Genomic DNA, 17,494 nt, shown 5'->3' with positions numbered 1-17,494 from the left:
AACACCTCTCATCAGCCCGGCTAGCTTGACTCCAGTGGTGTGGAGGCTCTGGGACCCACGTCTGAGCTACCCCAGTACACTCAGGGAGAAAATTACAAAAAACAATTTGATGGACAGAATGTAGATCAATGTCTTACATTCACCCCAGTACAAGGATCTGGGCCTAAATCCATCGTTTTTTGCACTCCACACCACCCTGGGTCAGATAATGGCTTTATGCAAATCAGCTCTGACCCTGTGCCCCATGGGAACAGTCCAGTCCGAACTACAACAGCCATATCTTTCCCAGACCGGAATCAAGCATCCGAGGACCGGACCGGTTTCGAGGTAACACCTCTCATCAGCCCGGCTAGCTTGACTCCAGTGGTGTGGAGGCTCTGAGACCCACGTCTGAGCTACCCCAGTACACTCAGGGAGAAAATGACAAAAAACAATTTGATGGACAGAATGTAGATCAATGTCTTACATTCACCCCAGTACAAGGATCTGGGCCTAAATCCATCGTTTTTTGCACTCCACACCACCCTGGGTCAGATAATGGCTTTACGCTAGGAGCACGCTTCCGATGGCGTTTTCTTCATTACTGGCCATAGAGCTAGAAAGAGGACTGTGTTTACGAAGATCGAGGGACAGATTTAAACTCCAAAATATAGGGTTTAACTTCCTACAGATACACTGATTTCTATTTTGGCGTTATTAGCAAAGGTTTTATATAATTATCATAACGCTAATAGTGAAAATCAAAATTTGAAAACCCGGCAGAGTCTAATGCTAGGCTTGCACGCAAATAACTATGGCTTGTGTTACAGAGAAAAACTCAAGTTATTTGGTTGAAAAATAAGTAGAGTCAGCGTGCAAAATGATGCCATGAGATTTCATCGTTCAAACCATGCTGATTAGTTTTGAGGCGATCCACCCAACGTTGTTCTTTTTCATATAGTACCTTTTCAACATTGGGCGTCACTTCTGATATTTTTTCTATAACAGTCCATCTCAAATCCTCAATGCTGTGTTTTTGCTCAATAAAATGGGAACAGAGTTTTGTTGTTTTCTTTTGAAGGCGAATATTACTTTTATGTTCCCCTATACGTAGTTTCACCTTTCTGCAAGTCATCCCAATGTATTTCTTTTCACATGGACAAGTGACCATATAGATCACATGAGATGAATTGCAGTTACTGTGTTGTCTCGACCTCTTCAGATTAAAATGTGAATTATCAGAATTCTGTCGCTCACTCAAACTGAAAGCACACTTCTCTGAATCTGCACCATTCACTGATCTTGGAGACACTAACCTCCGCAAGAAGTCGAATTTCACTCCACCAATCAACACAGTACCAGTAGAGATACTAACCTTTGAACAGGCCATCCTTACTGGCATTGACAACATGGCTGACAATGTTAAAAGACCCATTCAAAATCTAACCAGATTAGAAAGAAAATCTTTGGAAGAAGTACAGACAAATAAAAACATTGTCATCAAACCGGCAGATAAGGGTGGAGGAGTAGTTATCCTTGGAAAAGAAGGCTATCGAGCCCAATGCCTTGAACTACTGGCGGATGAAAAATTCTATACTAGAATCGATACGGACCCAACACTAAGATTGAAAACGACTATTGCTATGATGGTGTATGAAGCCGAAACAAATGGTTGGGTAAGCAAGAAAGAAGCAGATTTCTTATTGACAGATAACCCAAAAACTCCATACTTTTACTCCTTACCCAAAACACATAAAAACAGAGTTCCACCACCAGGCCGCCCAATAGTTTCGGGCATAGGATCAGTGCTGGAACCCCTCTCAAAATTTGCAGACCAATTCCTCCAACCACTGGTCAAAAAAACACCTGCCTACCTACAAGATACCAGAGATTTGTTAAATCAACTTAAAGATCAATCTTTTGACCCCACAACGATGCTCCTAGTGGGATTGGACGTAGAATCCCTATACACTAGCTTACCCCAAAAAGAGACGCTAGAAATGTTAGAAGACGTTCTCTTTATGGAAAATTGGGATTTTAGGACACCAAGACATTTTGTCCTAGAATGTTGCCGGATGGCACTCACTGAAAATTATTTTGAATTTGAAGAACAGTTGTTCTTACAGAGCCATGGCACTTCAATGGGGAGTGCTTTTGCCCCATCGGTGGCAGGTCTCTATGCGAGTAATTTTGAAACCAATCACGTACTGACACAAACCAACCCTTACGTTTCCAGTATACTCTACTGGAAACGTTATATTGATGACGTTCTCCTGATTTGGCACAATAATCAAGATTTAAAAATATTTGTGGAATGGCTCAACACACGTGATCCTTGGCTCCGATTCACATACACAGCTGATAAAGAAAGCATTGACTTTTTAGATCTGACTATATACTCTAAGGAAAACAAAATTGAGACAAAAACATTCAGAAAACCCACTGCCAAGAACAGCTTATTGTCTTACAAAAGTTACCATCCCCAACCGTTAAGAGACAATTTACCATATAGTCAGTTTCTACGTCTCAAAAGGAATTGTAGTCAAAAAACTGATTATCAGGTACAATCGAATTACCTCAGCATCAGACTACAACAAAGGGAGTACAAAGCATCAACCATAAAGAAGTGCCAAAAAAGAGCCATGAACCAACCGAGAGAAAACCTTCTCACAACATTCGAAAAAAGAGAAAATGAGGATCTCATGACTTGTGTGACTACGTTTGGCCCAGCATCTTACCAAGTGAACAAGCTCATTCAGAAAAACTGGCACATTGTGAATACAGGAAAATTCAATTGGCCCAAACCACGCTTTGCAAACAAACGAACTAAGAACTTACGTGACCTGTTGGTCCATACTCGCCCCAGACAAACAATTTTGGCAAAACCAATCAGAAATGCCCACATGGCTCCAGTAACAGGACATTACCCATGTGGTTCATGCTTGGCTTGTAAATCAACCACCAGCTCAAAAACATTACAACTATCCCCTACACTCAATTGGATACAGAGACAACACAGTAACTGCAATTCATCTCATGTGATCTATATGGTCACTTGTCCATGTGAAAAGAAATACATTGGGATGACTTGCAGAAAGGTGAAACTACGTATAGGGGAACATAAAAGTAATATTCGCCTTCAAAAGATCACAACAAAACTCTGTTCCCATTTTATTGAGCAAAAACACAGCATTGAGGATTTGAGATGGACTGTTATAGAAAAAATATCAGAAGTGACGCCCAATGTTGAAAAGGTACTATATGAAAAAGAACAACGTTGGGTGGATCGCCTCAAAACTAATCAGCATGGTTTGAACGATGAAATCTCATGGCATCATTTTGCACGCTGACTCTACTTATTTTTCAACCAAATAACTGGAGTTTTTCTCTGTAACACAAGCCATAGTTATTTGCGTGCAAGCCTAGCATTAGACTCTGCCGGGTTTTCAAATTTTGATTTTCACTATTAGCGTTATGATAATTATATAAAACCTTTGCTAATAACGCCAAAATAGAAATCAGTGTATCTGTAGGAAGTTAAACCCTATATTTTGGAGTTTAAATCTGTCCCTCGATCTTCGTAAACACAGTCCTCTTTCTAGCCCTATGGCCAGTAATGAAGAAAACGCCATCGGAAGCGTGCTCCTAGCGTCCAGGAGGCAGAGCCAGCACAAGACGCGGAACACGCGTCCAACGCGGGTGAGTGTTTCCCTTACCGCTCGCCGCCTAATAGTCATCGGCAGACATCGACGTTACAAAATCTCTCTCTGATGTCTTTTTAGCCTGGGACTAAAGTCCGTACCTCCTGACGGGAACTGGTAAAAATTACCTTAAGGTAAGACCTCTCAAGAGGTAACTGAGCACCAAATATTCCGTGAGAGTAGTATCACATATTACCTCCGTTTTTTCCGTTTTTTCCACCAGGTTCAATCTGTGTACACCTAACATAGAGGTATGATTTATTAACTATATAAGTCAAAAACTACATAGCCTTCTGCGCACTGCATACTACTGACACAATAGTCTCTAAATATCGCAATCCCTATTTCTAACTCGCCATGATGTCACTATTGTTGTCTGTTTCCTCACAATTTGCATATAATGTCTCTAAAAAGAGCGTGTAACCTTTTGATAAACACAATGCATGTTTTTTTGACCACGATTTTAACATGAATTTGTTAAAAACGCCACTAGTTACCCCATTTCCTTTTTAATCCTTTAGGTGACTATTGAGAACCTTCATGGGTAAGACTATTATGTTGTATTGACCCACCTACGTCACAAATAGTGATAGTACACTTTTAATGTGTGTTTTTTGTTATATGTCCTGACGAATGCTCTTAGACCCATGGGCCAAGAGAGCAGAAACATGTTGACGTTTTTTCTGTCCTAATGACCTATGCTAAGGATTCCTAATTATCCCCAGAGCATACCCATCACACTTTTAATTAGTGGTCCAGCGATTTGAATAAAGCACGTAATCGCCTGGAAACTATTTTACTCATTTTTTCAGCTTCAGTGGGGTGACTCAAAAACTTTCTCTGGATACTGCCACGATAAAATCAGAGATTGCCTCGGGTGAGGCTGGCAAGATACTGATTGAAAAAACCCAATGACTGTTGCCATAACGTTTGTGTGGGGCGGAGAATAAGATATACCGCTTCTCGAGATACACAACGTTTATGAGGGTTTTTCAATATATCTCTTGGAATAAGTGGTCACAAGTGTCCTATCCATTTTAATGAAATCTCTATAGGCAATACATGGCAAGGGTCCACGCAGAGGGCGACAAAGTGGGCACACTGTTGGCGCGGCTAGCAAACCCAGAACCGCGGGGATGTGCAATACTGAGTGTGAGGTTGGAATCAGGGGATACCGTTTATTCACAGGGGGCGATCCTCTCACGTTTTACTAGGTATTATGAGACCCTATACCAGAGTCGCTTAGAGACGGAAGGTGGTGTCCTCTCCGATTACCTGGCGGAGGTCACTCTCCCACAGCTTGACGATGAGGAAGCTAAGACCCTGGGTGATGTGATCACATTAGCGGAGGTTAGGGGGGCTATCAAGCACATGGCACGGAAGAAAACGCCGGGGGTGGATGGCCTTCCAGTCGAATTTTATGCTCAATTCGTAGACATCTTGGCGCCCCAGATGTTAGAAGTCTATAATGAGGTGTTGAAACAGGGCCAGCTGCCCGGCTCGATGAGGGAAGCGCTGGTTGTGCCCCTGCTGAAACCGGGAAAAGATAGTACGGATGTGACCTCTTATAGGTCGCTATCTATGTTAACGGTGGATTATAAAATCTTAAGCCGCATCCTGGCCACCAGATTGCTGCCGCACATGACGTCATTGGTGCACGAGGGCCAGGCTGGCTTTATCCCCACTCGGAACACCTCAGCTAATATCCGCCGCCTCGTGCGAGTACTGGGTGGTGAGCTGGACCCGGGCAATTGGCCTGCAGTACTATCCATTGACATAGAAAAAGCGTTTGATAGTCTGGAATGGGGCTACTTGGATGAGGTATTGAGGAGGTTTGGCCTCGGGTCTGGGTTCAGGCGCTGGACGAGAGTATTTTATTCCTCGGCTACTGCCAGGGTGAGACTGGGCCCGGTGATCTCCTCTGCGTACCCGGTCCAAAGAGGTACGCGACAGGGGTGCTCATTGTCGCCCCTACTGTTCGCATTACCTATAGAACCCTTGGCAATTCGAGCTCGGTCGGGGTTGATACACGGAGGGGTTGTCTGCCGAGGCGAGCAACACCATATATCGCTTTATGCAGATGATCTTTTGCTGTTCTTGGAGGACACGGCGGGGCGTTAAGGGGAGCAGTGAATCCGCTTACGGGGTTTGGAGCCCTGTCGGGTCTCAAGGTGAATTGGCGTAAGACTTGCCTTTTCCCATTGAGAGCGGGGATGCCACGACCATCGTTGCCGACGGACGTGATCTGGGAAGACTCCTGTTTCACCTATCTGGGAGTCAGGATCTATCACACGGCCGAGGGGTTGCTGGAAGGGAACTTAGGTCGGTGTATGAGAGCCCTGCGGGGCTCGACGGCGTTTTGGGCCACGCTCCCACTGGCGGCGGTAGGGAGAGTGGCACTGCTCAAAATGGTGGCATTGCCACGCCTCCTGTATTATTTTAGGACCTTGCCTATATGGGTCCCACCTTGGTTCTTCAGGGACCTGCGGACCCTCACCACTGGGTTCATCTGGGGGACCAGGAGGAGACGAGTGGCAATGGACACGTTGCGTAGACCGAAACTCGAGGGAGGGATGGCGGTCCCAGATTTCGAACTATATTATTTGGCGGCACAGCTACAGATCCTTACGCAACACGTGGCGAGGGAATTTCGGGGACCTGACCAGCATAGAGGGAAGGGGGTCCCGAGACATGTTCTTTCTTATATTGTAATGAACCAGCAGCTGGATGTGCGGGATCTGACACTCGAGGAAAAAACGTTGCGGTTATGCTGGAACAGAAGCCGTAAACGTGCGGGAGTGGTACATCCGTATGCCCCGGAGATACCTCTGGGCATGTTGACGGCGCTGCCACATGGAGGGGATTGGACCCCCCTCTCGGAATGGAAGGAGTTGGGACTCCAGGTGATAGGCGATTTGTACGCCGAGGGAGAACTGCTGACCTTCCAAGCGGTGCAAGACCAGTTTGGGGTACCGGCGGGGAACTTCCTCTTGCACATGGCTGTTACAGCAGCGATTAGGAGGCACTGGGGTGAAGGGCAGAAAGAACCGGCGACCACATTGGCGGGCCAGTATGTCGTGATGGCTGCAGGGACGGTCAAAGCGATTACATGTCTCCAATCGCGCATGCTCCGTGAAGGACTGACAACCCTTCCTGGTTTGAGGCAGAAGTGGGAGGAGAGTATAGGGAAACCCATTCCGGATGCAACGTGGGGCCAACTCTTGCAGAGAGCAGGGAAGGGCTGCAGGAATGCACGCTTTCAGCAAGTGCATTTCTTTGTGGTCCACAGGGCCTATCTTACCCCGGGTAGGATACAGAGGCATTTCCGAGTGGTGGGGGCGGCTTGCCCCAGGTGTCTTCTCCTGGGGGCGGAATTGGACCATATGTTCATGGACTGCCCAAGACTGGGATCTTACTGGACTGACGTGGGTGAGCTCCTGAACGAAGTAACAGAGAGACAGGTGACCTTTGACAAGGCCGCCTGCCTGACAGGTGTTGAAAAAGCAGCGAAATTTGATGGACCTGCCATGATGGATGTCGAATTGTTGCTCACTTGGTTATTTTATCACCTAGCGCCATCCCAGGTCGAAGACTCTTGCCGCCCTGCCTCCGGGATGTGGGCTGAATGGCTGTGTGATGCTGGCGGAACTATTGGGGGTGGGCGAAGTGTGGAGACGGGCAGTGATGTAAGTACGCTATATAACTTTGATGTTGCAATAAAAATTGTTTAAAAAAAAAAAATAGGCTACGTTCAAACTCCTTTGTGGCCACTTCTGCTTCTCGAGTCTCCTCTCTCTCCCTACCCGTGTTGCTCTAAAAGGACATAGGTCACTCAGAGACATGACACACCATATCAGACCCATCATCCTTAATCTGACAACCCAGTGCTAAAGCTCAGTGATGTGAAGCTTGCACGGATTTCCATTCATCTTCCATCAGTCAGCAGTAGTGCCGCCTTCTAGGAGCGGAAGAGATGGTTCTTGTGCAGTAGCTGAGTAAATTAGAATACATCTCTGATTCTCTGAAAGACTTTCTGATTTAGAGGGCATATAAAAAAAATCCCTGGTCCAATCCAAAATAAGGCCATCCTCTAGGGACTGGGACCCATGTCCATCCAAGAATTGAACTGGCCGTGTCTGAAATTTAAGAGATGCAAAGGTTTGGGTGGATGTTCCAAGGCCTTGAGGATGAGAGCAAGGACATCATAAAAAATCTACTATTGCAATAAGTATAGAAGCCTGCTATGGCAGTCAATGCGAGCTCTGTCAATCCCTGCACAGTGGGATGCTCCGCAGTAACATTATGTAATCATGAACCGCTCCCAAAAAGCCAATGCAAACTAGCACAGCTGCAGAGAATGAGTACCCCTTTGTTTACTCTTAACAAAGAGGGCTGAAGTACTTTCCATGGCATTGCCACACCACAGATATAAGCACTGGTAGGAAGGTTTTTAATGCCAAGAGGATTGCTTTCAGCTCCAACATAAGCAGGTGAAAGGATGTATCTGATATGCCCCAAAATGCACTGAGGAAGAGTTTCCACCAATTTGTTCCCACACTTACTTTGAGAAGTTGGTGAGCCCAAGCTGTCGCAGGGGTAATTGGAACAAGAACTCCACCAAAAGTTTGGGATAATGAGCCCATGATTCAGAGGCTGGAACCAAAGATGAATGGACTTGAATGAGCTTCAACTGATTGTTCTGAATCTGCTTCCATTGTTCTGTTAGAGAAGCATGTGGGACTTGAGGTGAGTCACAACCTCCTATGCCGTAGCACACATAAAGGTGTCAGTCTTGTCGATCAAGAAATGAACCACTGTCAGCTGCGAACCATTACCCCTCTCTGGAGGCTACAAGGTGATCCTAGAGTCTAGAATCACTTTGAAACCTATACTAGTGGACCACATCATCCATCAATTCAAAGGGGTAGACCATATTTTTTTCCTGGGTCTCCAGGTTCAGGATGAATGACCTAAGCCATGACTGCCTGAATTTCATCCACTGAGTTCATGTACTTGGAGAGATAACAATCAACCTATATAGAAATGATAAATGAATATGGTATACACTCAGGCCCTGAAAGCTGATGCTCATTTCGCCAATCAAGTTTTGCTGACCACTTCACTGGCTATCTCTTTACAATGCGACTTGCAAACTAAGCCTTACCAGAGATCCAGATCCAAAACAGCATTAGTAAGAATAGGGAATTCACTCTGTTAAAGAAAATAAAAATGCTGAACAAAAAATAATAAGCATCTTTTAAGTGAGGCTATTAAGAAAACATTTAGTGCTTACAGAAAGTGGCAATGTTCCTCCCCTTTACCAACCTCCATGTTTCAGGATATTGATGCATTGATCATGTGATCGGGTACTTGGGCGTCCTAATACTCAGAAAGATGCATCACAGACAGGGCCTATGGCGTCTTGTGAAATAAGAGTGGAATATTTTTACTCTGTATTGGTCATTAACAAGGGGTGCTCTGGAAGGATGCATTCATTTAGCAGATTCATCACCAATGGTCTTTGTGTGGAAAGTAGCTGAAAACTATCTCCAAACCCTTCAGTATGGGCTCGTGTTTCCTTTCTTCGCATTTTGTTAGACAATTCGTTCCAGGAGTAAGCTTTCTTTCCATCAGCCAAATTTTTACCCAGAAGGTATGAGAAGAAACACTGGCCCAATAAGGACATCTTGCAAAGCAGTCACATCAGAGACTCTTCTTTGACACCCCATATCGATCTTGATTACTTTCTTGTGTTCTTCATTAAATATATTAATCCCTCTTCTATGATTGCGGACTACTTTCCACAAGGTCATTTCTGGGCGACAAATTTACAATTCAATTTGTCAAGCATATACAAACAAGGGTGTAGACTAGAATGGTACATAAGAGTCCTTTATTTTTTGCTATAGTCATATTCATCCAGGAAAATGTTTTCATTACAGCAGGAGAGACAAGGTAAATGGTACACCTTTTTCGAAAAATTGTATTCAGAGTAAACATAGACAAGGGCATTGCTTCAATACAGATTAATAAAATGCATATGCACAGTACTGCAGAATTTAAGCCAACACCTAAGAAAGCACATCATAGAAAAAAGAAAGAACAAGGAAACATATAGTTTACTTCACCATGGCAACAGAACTAAGCGAGACATGGAACAACCTCCTTATAATTAAGAATACTACTTCAGGAGCTTTCTCCTAATATTTCCCAAAGAAATCATCTCAATCCTTAGGGTCATGACTGACCAGAACAAACAGATATTAAACTAAATTAAAACTGTTGCTACACAGAATTCCAAGTCAAGCAAGCCAAACTTTGGTAAATATTCAACTAGTATAACAATACACTTGGTTCTCAAAGTGAGGTAAGCTTGCAGGGCATTGACATTTTTAAGCAGAGAGTTTCTGCACTCATGTAGGCCACCTCTTCCACTGTCTCTTCAGAATCCCCAATTCTGTGGCCCTTGCAAGGTTAGGAACTACAGCGTTTTAAAGAAGTCATCCCTGGACTTTCTAGCAGCCAGAATTAAATACCATTTCAACATGGCCAGTACATTTTCCACAGAAACAAACAAATCCTGTAATGGCTTTCACCCTGGTCTTCTGCCTGCTTTGCCTCCAACATCTGAAGATTTCGTAATGACTATCCCTACTCCCGATACAGTCTGTTGCTGTTTATTCAAGTGACCGTATCAGGTCGCCCACACCGCCCACAACGCCCACACCGCCAGCGCGGTCAGAAGGCGGAAGCCACGCCCACTGCGAGGCCACGCCCATATCACCGACTACAAATGTGCCGACCATACCAGCGCAGCGGACGAGCGCAGCGGGAGCGCCGTTTGCGCGCCTAAGGCTAGCCCGTCTGCGCCCGTCCGCGCACGACCGGGCCTAAGGCCAGACCCCCTGGTGGATAGAGCTGTCACTAAGGTAACCTACTCCCGTCGGGACCTTCTAAGTCTCAGACCTCCCATCGCCTCACTATGCGATTATATTCACGACATGAATGGACCTTTTACCAGCTGTATTCAATGCCAGCCAGCCCAGCTTAAACTCCTTACACGAGCGGCCAAGCCTGCAGCCCTCAAACTCGCCTCGCTGAACTGCCGCTCTCTCCCCAAACATGCGACACTAATCAACCACCTAATAGAAGACCATGAGATTGATATCCTCTTCCTGACGGAAACGTGGCTCACCCCACACTCTGACTCTGACATAGTGTCAGCCACCCCACCGGGTTTTCTCATTCAGTCTCTCCCCCGCCCATTAGGTAGAGGTGGAGGCGTCGCCATCATTTACCGTGACTTTCTCACCTGCAACTCTAACGATGCACAAATTCCCGACTCGGAAAGCTTACAATTCACAATTAAACTAGACCCGACTAATTCACTCTCAGGGATTCTAGTATACCGCCCCCCGGGCATCCTGGTTCTTTTACCAACGCCCTCTTGGACACAGTAGCAACACAGGCCCACTCCGTCACGAATTTCATGTTACTGGGAGACTTGAACATTCACTTCAATGACCCTTCAGACTCTGGAGCAGCCGACCTGGTCACCGAACTAGCGGCCCTGGACATCCGTCTCCTCAACTCAGGAGCCACTCACATCAAAGGCCACCTGTTGGACCCAGTGTTCACCAGCACCCCCACGATGCAAGCAAGAGATTCCCTACCCCTACCCTGGACGGATCACTTCCTGGTCCCATTTCAACTCCCAGGAACTCTTAGGAAACCTCAAAAACTGCCTACCTACACCAGAGACAGGACCTGGTCCAAACTTTCCACTGAAGAATGGGCCAAGACCCTAATATCAACTACCCCGGCCCATGAAGAAGACCCGGCCAACGCCGATAGCAATTTTAGAAAGTGGATCACGACCTCCCTTGACTCCGTGCTCCCACTCAGAACGCGAGAAGACAAAACCAACAAAACTGGCTCCGCCCCGTGGTACACCCCGGAACTTTGTCAGCTCCGCAAAAACTGTAAGAGAGCTGAACGGCTTTGGAGAAAAGACTGGCAGAACGCCAGCAAAGAGACCTATCACACCTCAGTTAAACTTTATAAAACTGCTATTAAGCGCTCCAAAGCTTCCCACTACGATACTCGGATAAAGGAAGCCTCAAATTCCTCTAGGGAATCCTACCTCATCGTGAATGAGCTATTGAAAGTACCTATCTCCCCCTCCTCCACCACCCCCCAGGTAGACAGAAGCAATGATCTAGCCACATATTTCAACGACAAAATCGCCCGCATCCTAACATCCCTTCCCCCTCCTTGTCCCCCCATCCACAGGAACAACATTCCGTCCCCTCGTCAGACTGGAACACGCCCCCAACTTGCCACATTTAGGCCAGTAACGCCAAACGAGGTGGAAGTTACCTTGAATAAAATAAAAAGCGGGTCTCCTTTGGACCCTGCACCCATGAGATTTCTCAAAAACGTAGCCCCCGTTATCACCCCCACGCTCACGTAGCTTATTAACTGCTCACTCGTACAAGGATCGGTCCCCGACAGCTGGAAAAGTGCAGTGGTGAAAGCACTCCTTAAAAAGCCCCAGCTTGATCCAACAGATATGGCAAACTACCGGCCAATATCTCTCCTCCCTGGGATCAGCAAGGTTACCGAGAAATTGGTCAACGGCCAACTCTCCCAATTCCTCGAGACTAACAACATCCTACGGCAATCCCAAACCGGGTTCCGCCCGGGACACGGTACGGATACCGCCCTTCTTGCCGTCATCGAGGAGGCAAGGCGCATTCTAGACTCAGGAGGATCAGTGGCAGTGATCCTCCTGGATCTCAGCGCAGCCTTCGACACAGTCAACCACCGTGTCCTCCTCCATCGGTTGGCGACAGCAGGGCTTACCGGGATGGCACTCAGCTGGATAGAGTCCTTCCTCACCGGACGCACGTTCCAGGTCTGGGACGGTAACCACCACTCGTCCACCCTCCATCTCACGAGCGGGGTTCCTCAGGGATCTTCCCTGAGCCCCACGCTTTTTAACGTGTATATGGCCCCCCTTGAAGACATAGTAACACCATTCGGGATAAAAATAGTGAGCTACGCTGATGACACACAACTGGTCGTCTCCCTATGCCAACTAGACGACCACCCAGACAACCTGTCAAACTGTCTTACCGAAATTCACGGTTGGATGTGTGAATCATCATTAAAACTAAACGGTTCTAAAACCGAAGTGATGCTCATGGGTAAACAATGGGTGACCATCCCCCCAGCGGTCTGGCCAGACGTGTTCGGGGAAATCCCCACCCCGAAACACGAAATCAAGACCCTCGGAGTCTGGCTAGAACCCGACCTCTCAATGAAGACACAAGCGGCCAAAACTGCAGGTACCTGTTTTGGGCTCATGCGGACTATCCGCAGAATCCTTCCCTTACTTCCTCCCGTGTCCAGGAAACTACTAGTCCAAGGCCTTATACTGTCACGGCTGGACTATAGCAATATGGTCTATCTGGGAGCGCCGGAAGCTACCTTGGCGAGACTACAACGAACCCAGAACGCAGCAGCCCGTCTACTCATGAACGTACCCCCCAGAGTGTCCGCCAAGCCTGCTATCAAAGCTCTGCACTGGCTCCCAGTTCGCCAAAGGGTGGAATTTAAAGCCATGTGCACGGCCTATAAACTGATTAATGGTGCGGGACCTGCGATTCTCGGCGGCCTGGTTACTCCTTACAAAGCATCCAGAGCTCTACGGTCCGAGAACGAGCACCTTGCCAACATCCCCAAATTCAAGAGGACGCGCACCGGAGGTCTACGCTTCTCTGTAAAAGCGTCCACTGGATGGAACTCCCTTCCACGCTCCCTCAGACTGGAGCCCAGCTACCTGATCTTCAGAAAAAAGCTTAAAACCCTTCTGTTTCCCAAATAAGCCCTCCGCCCATCTCCCTCTCAGTAGGATACAAATCTCTCATAGCGCGGGGATGCCCTCGGGTCACCAGGCGCTTTACAAGTCGCTAAATAAATAAATAAGGTCCTTCCAACTTTGTCAATAGCCCAGCTCATGTTTCAGCTGTCACGGGGCAACCACAGCAGAGTTGGCCACAACGTGGGTCACTTGAGTGAAACGTAGCTCCTCATATGCTCCAGTACAATCCTCACCATCTTTTCATAGAAGGCGGTCCACCCGCCAGGGTCACCATGGCTAGAATAAACAGTTACTGTCCACCATGGTTTATGCGAACAAAGGAAAGAGGAGAACTCTAGTGCTGCCTCAAAGGCTTCAAGAGAAGTCAGTTGTTTTACTTCCCTTACAGAGGGCACGCTCAACGGCTGTCCTCAGGCAATCACGTCAGTGCAGCAGAGCCCTGTCTGATGACCAAACATAAAGCTGCCATCTTGAATGCTGGTTTGCTCCATTATTTAGAATTCCTATCTCAGTGAGTCCATCTCACGGCTAGAGCATGAAGGGGGAAGTGGAAGGGGGAAGTGGAAGGGGGAAGTAGTAGGGGGAGTGGGGCAGGGTTCAAGAGGAGCTTGTAGATGAACCTGCAAAAATATCAATCTGTGCTTGTTAACTCTCACAGGTCACTAAGTCAGCTAAATTCAGTTTAATCAGTGGCCTTTGACTCAAGGTAACCTTGGACTCCACCTAAAATAGAAGCATTGGGCAACACAATTTTAATTAAATAAAAAAACGGAATGCCTATTTTCTTACCTGCATGCAGTCCAAACAATGTTTTGTAAAGGTGATTGTAGAACTTTAAAGGGTCAATGTTAAGGACATCACCTATAGGGAAAATAATATATTTAAATTGTTAACGCAATAACTGCTTTAAACTCGAAAAAAATTATTAAAAGAATTATATGTTCATAAACTACAAACCTTGACCAGACAGTATGTTAAAAGCAGTCTGAACACAATGGAGACTCTCCCTGTAAGTTAAATCCTGTTGATGATATAAACAGAACATTAACATATTTAGCAAATCCTGTTCCAAAAACATCCAAGCTCTACATTAAACTGCTCAAACCACATTGTAGATGTAAACAGAGGAGAAGGATGCTACCCATTGGGAAGTGCTATGTTGGTTCAAATAAAGTACATGTTCAGGAGTCTGCTAAGGAGCACCAACGAGCAACCCTTGGGAATAGGCGTTATACAACCAGTCATACAAGATGCTCTGATTTGTCCACTGTTGTGCAACAACGTGGAAAATTATCCAACAAGTATATAATATGTATGAAGAGCTACACCCAGGAGTGGCAGGAAATAATGGGCCATTTTCCAACCAACCATAGCATGCTCAGATTGGACCAGTGGATGACAATGAAGTTAAAACCATTATAAGGCTATCCACAGAATAATATGCCTGAAGAGCCCATCCATGTGCAGCAGGACGCAACCCACAGAACTGGACATTGTATTTGTTTTCAAACATCCTATATAGTTTTTTACAAATGTAGCATAGTTTCTATATTACGGTTTCAGTGAAACATCATGGCAGAGAAAACGTCCTGCACAGCACATACATTTATAATGAAGTACATCTAATAAATCGACTCTTTAAGACATACAACAATGTTTATCATCATATTGTTTTTCTCAGGTGTCAAGTCGTATCTGTGAATTGTATTAAATGAGGACTGGAGTTTTCAGAGTCCTATATATGCAATCAATGTTTAATGTGTAAAAGAATGTGTGCCGGTGCCCAAAGCTCTGCTTAGAAGACTGAGAGCAGCGCACTGAATACCAAGGCTGCATACTCATCGATCCACCTCGTGCCACTTTAATACACTGCCAGACACTCCCAGTTCCTTTATCTCACTCTTGCATGTTTCATGCTTCTCCCTTTGTGAAGATTCTTCCCTCTTTTTTTCCTCCTTTCTCTTTTGTGTGTTTTTCCCTCTCTTGCTCTCTGTAAATGTCCGACGAGGAAAAATGTGGGAGTCCCCAAAAATTAGTGTTGGCGTGCCACCCGGAAATCACCGGCTGAAATTAAGCACTGTATGCAATATTGATAGGGGGATAAAGACCTTTTGTTCGGCGGACAAGGCCCTATCTCAATCCCAGTGATGATCTTAAATTTAAAATATATGAGTAACATTTTACCTTCTGAGGGTATCTGCATTGTGCAATTAAGCAACTCTATCATGATTAGGCATGGTCTAAATTAGTGTAATATTGGAAAGTGCAAATATGGCATTAAGCGCTATATTTTAGCATAACAGGTGTCCAATTATTTCCCGCACACAAAAAAAACAGCACCAAAAAACAGACAAAAGCACCAAAAATAGCACCAAAAAAACAAGAGCCTTGAATGACTGCGGCTCACAATAATTCTAATCATGCTATAATTTTCTACAGCGTAATGGCATCATTTTGAGAATTTTGGATACAATTGTAACACAAAATTTCCTAAGTTATGATGGCATGATTGAGATTTTGTTCGGGCCCAAGTCATCTTCCCCATTCCAAACCCAAGGACCAGAACTACTGTCTCTTGTTATCAGACCTCCTGACTAACAGGAATGAGCATTGTACAGCCATCAACATTATGCTCTAATGGGTTCACTGTGGATGACTGCACAGCAAAGGCTAGAGTGTAAGTTTTATGGGTAATGATGGTAGATCTTCGAAGCCCACTAAAGAGCTCAGGGTATCTGCCCATTAGAAAGGTAATTGTACAACCATAAAGCATGTTGAGCAGAGCTGGCGCCCCACAGGAACAAACTAAAGTAATGGGTATTCTACAACCAGCAATGGTATGTGGGCTATGGAGTGCCACCAGGCAAGCAGAGGAGGAACCCAAAGCGTCAAGAGGCACCACACACAAGGGTCTGTGTGGTGCATCACTTGGAATGAGGACACTCAGGAACGTAGATGAAACGGCATCTATCATAAGGATGTGGAAATACTGTATTTAGGTTAAAGAACAAGCCAGGAGAGAAAGTAGTAAGGTTCAGGATAGATGTGGGGGTGTAAAGAGAGGACAGGGCCGAGATCCAGACCCAAGAGCCAATCCTGGCACTAGCAGGAAGAAGCTGGGAAAACTCTACAAGAAGAGGCCTTTAACATCGGCACCATGTAAATACACGAACTGGGAGGAGAGGATAAATATGGAATAGAGATTGTGGGGTGGTAGCAAGGTCACATTATTATGGGTGTGGTAGTAGGTCTCAGACTGCAGCACTACTGAAGAGACTGCAATCTCTGTAGTACTGAGGGGACGGCAAGGCCCAGGAGACACTGGGGACTCAAGCTCAAGTTGACTGTGGCAAAGACCCAAAAAAGCCCCAAACACTACTGGAGTAAGTACTGACAGGTCTGTGTAATGAAATCCGGCACTGTACTCAAATCAAACCAGTGCTGCAGGCATCATTACAATTTAATTTTTAGGGTCATTTATTGGAAAAAATACACATGGAACTGAGCACACTCACTGCACTTCGATCCATGCATTACTTTGACCCCACAGGAAACAGTACAAGAGATTATGCTTTACAGCTTTGACTATTAAAAGAGTTATTTAAGTTATAGTTGTTAATTTGACTTGGGGTATAGATGTAAAAGGAAAATGCTACTTACCAGTATGCATCAGTTCTTGGCATGTAGAGCTGCAGAGTTACACACTGTGCATAGATCTCCATCTAGTGTTGGGTCCGGATGTTTGCAGTTTGGGTTTGTCCTGAAAAGTTCTTTGGAAGTCACGAGATAGGTGACTCCTCCTTTGGACCACAATGCGCATGGGCATCGGCTCCATCCTCAGATTATTTTTCGCCATTAGGGAAATGATGGAGCTTTGCAAGAAAAGGAAGGATGTCCATGTAAGCTGTATCTAATTAAGATAATACCG

At 45.6% G+C, this 17,494-nt stretch overlaps 1 protein-coding gene across 2 annotated transcripts in view; it reads right to left on the bottom strand.

The window, feature by feature from the left end:
* Positions 1 to 17,494, bottom strand: part of NOC3L (NOC3 like DNA replication regulator) — a 468,680-nt gene that overhangs the window by 147,096 nt on the left and 304,090 nt on the right. For both annotated transcript variants that reach the window (XM_086922466.1, XM_086922467.1), the window contains exons 15-16: positions 14,524 to 14,587; positions 14,356 to 14,427 (exon numbers count right to left, since the gene is read on the bottom strand). In XM_086922466.1, coding sequence (XP_086778592.1) covers positions 14,356 to 14,427; positions 14,524 to 14,587 — 136 coding nt within the window. The remainder of the gene's footprint in view (positions 1 to 14,355; positions 14,428 to 14,523; positions 14,588 to 17,494) is intronic.

The sequence above is a fragment of the Lissotriton vulgaris genome, chromosome 5 (assembly GCF_964263255.1).
Source record: "Lissotriton vulgaris chromosome 5, aLisVul1.2, whole genome shotgun sequence".
NCBI classification, from domain to species: domain Eukaryota; kingdom Metazoa; phylum Chordata; class Amphibia; order Caudata; family Salamandridae; genus Lissotriton; species Lissotriton vulgaris.
This window is presented reverse-complemented; position numbering and strand designations above follow the sequence as displayed.